The sequence below is a fragment of the Rhincodon typus genome, chromosome 33 (assembly GCF_021869965.1).
Source record: "Rhincodon typus isolate 14 chromosome 33, sRhiTyp1.1, whole genome shotgun sequence".
In the NCBI taxonomy this organism is placed as follows: domain Eukaryota; kingdom Metazoa; phylum Chordata; class Chondrichthyes; order Orectolobiformes; family Rhincodontidae; genus Rhincodon; species Rhincodon typus.
In genome coordinates, this window is record NC_063364.1 from 33,945,599 (window position 1) to 33,953,927 (window position 8,329).

Genomic DNA, 8,329 nt, shown 5'->3' on the forward strand with positions numbered 1-8,329 from the left:
TGATGCTGCTTGGCCTGCTGTGTTCATCCAGCCCTGCACCTTGTTGTCTCGGATTCTCCAGCATCTGCAGTTCCTACTATCTCTGATTCGTTTTGTTGAAAGATGCTGCTTTTAGAATGTGTTCTAACAAAAGCTATAGTTACTAATCTTAATAACCCACATTTTGACTTGGGGTTTCAAAAACTCATGGAATGTAAACATTGGAAAACAACTTGTCCATCCTTAATTGGCCTTGAAGGGTGTGGTCAGCTTGTTACCTTGAACTGTTGTGGCCCACTTCATGTAGAAATGAGGGATTTCCAGGGTTTTGATCCAGTGACACTTGAGTATGGTGACATTTCTAAGTCAGGCGTGTAGCTTTGTGGGGAGCTTGCAGATGGTGTTAAGGTACAAACATTGGGAGGGCTTGTTGTGGGAATGACAAGGAATCTGTAAGGAGCTATAGAAAGGTTGAGTGGGCAAAAAATTGGCAGATGGAGCTTAATGTAGGAAATTGTGAGGTCATGCACTGAACAGGAAGAATCAAAAGGCAGACTATTAAATAGAGCAAAATGCCAAATAAAAGTGCAACAGAGGGATCTAGGTGTTGGGTTGCATGCAGGTGCAGCAAATGTTTTGCGTTGCAAGCACATGGAGTTTTGGCCTTGTGAGGGGTTGGTGTTTTAAAAAATAGGCAAGTGGTGTTACAACTGTTCAAAGTTGAGTCTGCACCTAGAATACTGTACAATATTGTCCCTATCCCTGGCAATGAAGGCTGATTCCTGGGATGAAAGGGTTACCTTGCCCTCCTCTGGCAGAGTAATGTCTGTCTGGAATTCTGAATCCTAGAGATTTGTGGAGGCTAGATCACTTCCTTGAGGAGAAGGTAGGTAGATGATTTGAAACATCAGGAGTTGAGGTGTATGAGCAGCCTGGCATGAAAGTGGAGTTGAGAACCAGAGCAAATCAGCAATGTTGAAAGAGCAGGCTTGAGGGGTTGAATGACCTACTCTCTTCAATTACGCTCTGTTATACCTGCTTATTCTTCTAGCTGAGAAGTTGTGGATTTGGAAACTGATTGTTGTAGCCCTTGAGTAGTACTTTGAAACCATTTTTACTGCATTTTGTATATACTGTTTATTGCTTCAGGAAAATGTTGGTTCTTCCTCCACATCTCCAAATTCCTGGTATCAGTGCTCAACCCTGGTTCCTTTTTGTCTTCCTTCTATCAAGGTTCAGATTTACACCTGATTCATCAGTTTGTGGTTTTAAGTCTAGCATTGTTGCAATTCTCCTCTCTGAAGAAACCAACAACACATTCCCCAGTGTTCTGTAGTTATTTAATACTTTGCTTCCTTTTACCGAGACCTGTGATTTCTGTTGTCTCTGAGCCAGCATGACTGAATTCCCCTCCATGACCATGTTTTAAACTCTTCACTCCCTGATGCTGCTTTCCTTAACACTTTTTTCTGGCATGTGGAATTCTCAGTGGGAGCTGCCTCTTTAAATTTATTCAAAAGGGTGTTCCCTTTTTGATAGACAATGGAGTTGCAGGTTATGGAGTGCAGACAAGAAAGTAGCACTGAAATGGCAACTAGAACATGATCAAACTGTCTTGTTTGTGCACCTAAGTCTTGTGCTTACCCTCATCCGGTGCTGGTACTTGTTCTAAGCAAAATTGTACTGGGGGACAAAAAACTCCCACACCCTCTCAACTTCTGTAATCTAGCTCCTCATTTTCCTCCTATTTTACAGTTGTGCTGATTGGCGATTCAGGTGTTGGAAAAAGTAACCTCCTATCACGCTTCACACGCAATGAGTTCAACCTGGAAAGTAAGAGCACAATTGGAGTGGAATTTGCAACAAGAAGTATCCAGGTAGATGGGAAAACAATTAAGGCCCAAATCTGGGATACAGCTGGGCAGGAGCGATACAGAGCCATCACCTCTGCGTGAGTTAAGTTTCTTGGAATAAAACTGTCTTTTGAGCACTTTTTGCTTAGTCCAGTGCCACACTTGTCTGTGGGGGACACTGGGGTAATGGTGAGATCTTGAACCAGGGCTATGTATTATCGAATCATATAGTACCATATGTTGGAGTAGTGCAATGGGGCTGCATCATGAGGGCACAGCAGCTTATCTTTGCTTGCATTTTGCTCACTTGAGCTGATGTGCCAGTTTGACACCGCTTCAGTTTAATGTCTGAAACTCCACCACATAAGGCCAGCCTGGGAGAGAACCTGTGCCAAAAAAAACTGCTTATGCTCATTTTAAGCCCTGTTATGATGCAGGTGCAAATGTATATCATTCCAATTAAAAGTTACCACTTCTTAGTTAAAAGTCTATCTAAGCAATAGATATGTACGTGAGAATGTTGTGCTTTGTTTTGTGGTTAGATATTATCGAGGAGCAGTTGGCGCTCTGTTGGTATATGATATTGCCAAACACCTTACCTATGAGAACGTGGAAAGGTGGTTAAAGGAGTTGAGAGATCACGCCGACAATAATATCGTCATCATGCTTGTAGGGAACAAGAGTGATCTCCGTCACCTCCGAGCTGTGCCGACAGATGAGGCAAAAGCTTTTGCAGGTATGTGTTCAGGAGCTACTCCTGTTTATGCCTTTTTAAAATTATGGCCAGAATGAATGATAGATATAAGTAATGGATGATCCTTTAACTCATTACAATACTTAATTAGAAAACTGAATATGTACAGAATTAAGAAACTTGAGCTGAAAGAGCATGCAAAGCACTCTGTCAGAATTGCTACCCTATATTGAGTCTCTTATTTTTAAGGCTTCAAGTAACTTCCATTTCAATCTCCTAAATGCCAGACTAGTGATAACCTGCTTTGTTTTTAAGCAGTCTTTGAATCCTTGACTTAAAGGTTGTGCAGTGCACAATGTCCACTGCTCCTGAGCCTTCTAGGGCTGAAAGGCGATTGGCCAATTGGAGACATCTGTAGTCGTGCACACCAGAAAATTACATCCAAAGTGGTTAATAGGATAAGGCTGGCTAGAAGGTGGGGAAAATTTGAATCTGGTCTGAGAATTGGTTGGTGTATAGAATACAATTATTAATGCTATCCTTACTTGTATACAGTAGAGCTGGCTGGTTGATTGGAGCATTGGAGATTTGTTACAATTTAGCAGTGTCACCAGTAGCAGATAGTTGCAATTATAACAGCAGCTTACATAGACTGCCCTTCTTTACAGTAGGAAAAGATGACTGGAAACTGCATATCACTAAATTTTTTTAGTAGGAAATTGATCATTCAACCTCCTGTCTGTTTATTTTCTACCCCTCTGAATGTAACTTCCTTAACTCAATGGCATATACATTCATCTCAGTCAGAAGGTAGGCTGGGGCATGGATGGATGGGACGGTTATCCCCATCAGTTTTATCCATGTGTCTCCAAGTGATCTGACCCAGTGTTGGATGATGCAAAAGGGACTTTTGGTGCAGCTGTTGTGTCCATCTGTCTGAGCGAGGAGACCTGGGTCCAGATGCTGCCTCTAGAGATGTGTAATAATTTTCTAAACAACCTGTTCAGATGTTTGTAATTCTGGGAAACAAAAACTCCTTCTCTTGCAACTTTTTTTAAATGCTGATGGGAATGTTTTTGTTTCAGAAAAAAATGGCTTGTCCTTTATTGAAACTTCAGCTTTAGACTCTACAAATGTAGAAACTGCATTCCAGACTATCCTCACAGGTATGTCAATCTGCTTCGAACATTGGTTTTTGGAATTGAGACCTTAATGTTGAGAGAACCCTTCAAATTTCTTTGTGAAATTTTTAGTGGTGATAATACTATGCCTTTAAGATTTGTTCTCTTTTGGTGTGGAGATGGGTGTTTGAATTTTTTTGTTTCTAAAGTAAGACAAAAGAATTATGACTGGATGGGGTCAGCCTTACAGCCTAGAACACTTCAGTTTTTTGCTTTCAGTTAGTTGAGTAGGGTTTTGCTGGGGCTGAAAGCTTAAGCTCTGCTGCTAGAGGGAAGTCTTTAAGAGGCTTCCTCTTAAACAAAATTGCCCCTTTTGATCTTTGTTTCTCTGGACCAGAGAGAAACGTGAGAGAATAACTTGTTGAATTGCCTCTCCCAAAGGTGTGTTTATGGGATGCTGCCTGTATGAAAATAAGTGGTTAGAGTACGTTACTCTATTGAATACTCAAGATAAAGTTAAACAATTTTTGTTTGTTTTTAACAATGTTGTAAGGAGCTTAGTGGTGGGCTGATTGAATCATCATACCTGGAACACCAGTGCCTTACACTTTTTTCTTTTTTTTTAAAAAAAAAAAAAAGTTAGGGTCTGGGCTAGCTCTATAATATACTTTGGGTGTCCGGTCTGGTCCAGTCCATAACATAGTCTAATGTTCCTTGAAAGAATAAAGAAAAATGTGCCTCCTGGTTTGTTGATAGGCCTCCCTATAGTGAACTGCACACGTTACTGGTTGGGATCAACTGAACGTTAGACTGCTGTGTGCAGACTTCTTAATCTTCTGATTAGACTCAAAGCAATAAATCCCTAATTTGGTCAGTGCAAGATTAGGGGTAAGGGAATTCCTTGAGTTCATTTAAATCTTATTTATGATGCAGAATGAAACTCTTGCCTTCAGGGAAGTTTTCTGTCACTTCCAGTTCTGTTATAGGGAAAACAGTAGATTCAAAGGTCATATACTATCTAATGAACCCTTGGCCAATAACTAATGTAGCTTGTGTAGCCTTAATAATGATTGTTAATTCCTTGTCTAGAAAAATGAAGTCTTGTACCTTCTGTTAAGAATTGTTGGAGATTTTCAAAATTGTTTAATCTTTTACTTCTAGTTATTTCTTTCCATTTTATGGAATTGATTAATTTACTCTTGTGTGGTCCTCCGTTTTCTTTCTCTTTGGTTAAAGACATTGAGATTCTGGGAGCCCTGGATACACTGTTTCTAGCTTATGTTTCCATCAAAATATTGAGCAGAAAGATGCAAGATGAAGCCTAATTAATCAGGAATGCCATGGGAGGGCCTGCTTCTGTAACCTTCTGCCCAATAAATTCCTGATGGCAATTGTTAAGCTGCTTGAGTAGTCAAGAAGTTGTTATTAAGGGGAGGGTAGGTCCTCTTTGAAAGAAATAACATTGACTCCTAAAAATTAAGGGAATGTGTGGATGATGGTAAGTATAAGCTTTGCTTGTTGCTGTTTTCTAATTAAATCACACTAACTCAAACAATTACAATTTCCTCTAGTATGAAACTGCAAATCATATCCATTCTTTGTTACTGACATGCTTCTTGCTAGCAAGCCTTTGGTTTATGAATAGGACTTTTGTTCTTGTTTCTGGAGTTTAGTGAAATCCAGCCTGCGCTTATGTCAGTTACCCCTAGTAAACATTCCTTTGTGTAGAATTGCACATAGTTGTCACTCAGCACCATGTTCTCCAGCAACTCCGCAGGAGTGAACCTCTGCAAACTTTTCAGCAACAGACTCTTTAAATTTAGACCTCAAATAGTAAATGAAGACTTGATGATTTGTGAAAAGATTACATTAAATTTATTTTCTCCCCTCCAGAAATTTACCGTATTGTGTCTCAGAAGCAAATGTCAGACAGACGTGAAAATGACATGTCACCGAGTAACAATGTGGTCCCCATTCACATGCCTCCAACTACTGAGAATAAACCAAAGATGCAGTGCTGTCAAAACATCTGAGATGCAAGTTGCTGTCCATTCCAAGCCTTTATCTACATTGTACCTGTGTAGTGCTTATGGTTTTTCATTTTGCGACTCAATTTGATTAAATGTGGCAATTATATTAAACATGTAACTGTCTTTACTAACATGTTGGAATTTGTTTATATCAGCTATGTGCATTTTTATATAATATATACTTGCAGGTAGTGTAAAATGGTTTAAAAGCCATTTTACAAATGTTATCATGTAATAAGACGAGGGATACAACACCCACATGCCTTTTTATGGTAGGTGCTTTTGAGATGGAAATGCTTGTTTTCGAATAAGGGATGCTCATGAAGTGTGAACAACACAGATGGCATTTCTTGAGTCAACTCATCACTAATTTGCCTCTTTCTTTATTTTCCTAGTAACTTTTGTAAATTGTATTTTATGCATGTAGTATGATCTCTCCAATTTTTAGGTTATGGTTTAAAATGTTGTGTACTTGAATCTCTATTAAAATGAAATGGAAGAGAATCGGCTTGGATTACTTCAATATAAGATGATGCTTTTGACCTAGAACCATAACTGGAATCCAAATCAGAATATTGAAGTCTCCCTCCATAAACAGGTTCTACAAGAAGGTTTTTTTTTTTTTTTTTTCTTTTTTTTGAACACTGAAGAAGGGGAAGCACTCACCAGAGACTTTATTTTGCAGTATCAGCTGATTGGGGATGCTTAACAGGGCCAGCTGCCTGGTAAATGAAAAGCAGCAGGTGATCCACAGGGCTAAGCACTGAATCATTCAACTGTGACCCTACCACATTCAGTTGTTTTTTTAATTGGTGGACTGGACATTCTCCAAGAGGCTATATGAACATAGTACTTCCCCTGAATGGATGACACCACCATTAGCACAGTCAAAGAAAGTAAAAAGGCAAAAATTGTGAAAGTAATGTTTCACTCTTTACACAATATGACAGAAAACATACTATAAATCAGTTCTAAAAGGTCTTAGAGGCCAGTAGCTCCTGTCCTATGGAGCTACCACTGGAAAATGTTTGTTCTATGTATACAGTTTGGTTGTAGTGAAATATTATAAAGCAGCTGGTATAATGCTATAGTTCTGGTCCCCAGCTCAGTGTTAAAAACAATCAAATTTAAATTTGAAGTGTGAAAAGAATCCATAATGGACACAAATCTTAAGCTGAAGTTTGCTCAATTTTAAAACTTGTTAATCCTGTTGAGCATCAAAATCACTGAACAAAAATTTAAGCTTACAATGTTTGGTTTAGGTTACAGTTCCCCATTTTTTTGGTCAAATTTATGACCCCCTCATATTGAACCATGTGCTCATTCCTGAAGTGGAGTGGTACTTGTGGAAAATCTAGCTGTTCTGTTTTTAAAATTGGTATCATGCTTCCAGCCTCCATTGTTATCATCAGGAAGTTGTACTTTTTCACATGATCCTCCACTTTCCTGCTGCCTTAACCATCTTTTAGTTTATTCTAGCTGAATCCTCTGGGTCAGATGACTACCCTGTGTGCAACCCAAAGATTTTAGATCAGTGTTTCTCTTGTTCTGGAATTGTAATTGCTGTTTTTATTTCATTTAGATTTCATAGAATCCCTTCACTATGGAAACAGGCCCTTCGGCCTAACAAGTCCACAGCAATCCTTGGCATCCCACCCAGACCATCCCCCTATAACCTGCCTAAGTTATACATCCCTTAACACTACAGGCAGTTTAGCATGGCCAATTCACGTAGCCTGCACATCTTTGGACTGTGGGAGGAAACCCATACAGACATGGGGAGAATGTGCAAACTCCACGCAGACAGCTGCCCGAGGGTGGAATTGAACCCAGGTCCCTGGCGCTGTGAGGCAGCAGTGCTAACCACTGAGCTGCCATTTTAATGAGGATACTTTACAGGGTAAACTTGGTCCACTGACTATTCTTGCCAGTGACCATATACAGACACAGGTTTTTGTACATGTTAAAAACTTTCTCTTTAATACCTAAAAGGTAATGAATATTAACTTGCACAAATCAACTATTCATCTGTTTCATTCCTAGATCCATCACAGGACATTCAAGAATTTGTCATCTTTACATAACATTGTGACTTTGCAGTGGTGCACAAACCAAGGTTACAAATTAATTGTATCAACTAATTTTTGCTTCTGTTTGGTTGCTCTGTCATGGACAGACAGATTCTGCCAATTACATTAATTGTTTAAAGTTACTCACTAGTCAAGTTATGACAAGATCTGTAAATCAGTAAGTGAAAACCTTACAATTGACATTTTATTTTTTCAATAGGGAGCCAACACTTTTAATAAACGAAGCTATTGAATGACATTTTATCTTCTGGCAGAATTCGTGTTAATCACCAACTTCAACTTCACCTAAAGTTATTGATTGTCTCCTTGATTCCACTTGCCAATTTTATTAAAGCTGAACAATAGTATTCATTGAATCAGAGATAGTAGGAACTATCGGTTATTCAGAACCCCCTTCCCCTCCCCCTTTTTTCTGATGAAGGGTCCAGGCCTGAAACGTCAGCCTTTCTGCTCCAATGATGCTGCTTGGCCTGTTGTTCATCCAGCCCTGCACCTTGTTGTCTCAATAGTATTCATCCTTGGTTGTTTCTTTGCCCTCTTTAATATTGCTGCTGCTTTATAC

General features: G+C 39.3%; 1 protein-coding gene across 1 annotated transcript in view; it reads left to right on the forward strand.

Moving 5' to 3' along the window:
• Window positions 1-6,181, forward strand: part of rab11a (RAB11a, member RAS oncogene family) — a 15,879-nt gene extending 9,698 nt beyond the window's left edge. The window contains exons 2-5 of the mRNA XM_020518773.2: window positions 1,735-1,930; window positions 2,375-2,568; window positions 3,612-3,692; window positions 5,541-6,181. Of these exons, the coding sequence (XP_020374362.1) occupies window positions 1,735-1,930; window positions 2,375-2,568; window positions 3,612-3,692; window positions 5,541-5,680 (611 nt within the window). The 3' untranslated portion in view covers window positions 5,681-6,181. The remainder of the gene's footprint in view (window positions 1-1,734; window positions 1,931-2,374; window positions 2,569-3,611; window positions 3,693-5,540) is intronic.
• Window positions 6,182-8,329: the final 2,148 nt, after the last annotated feature.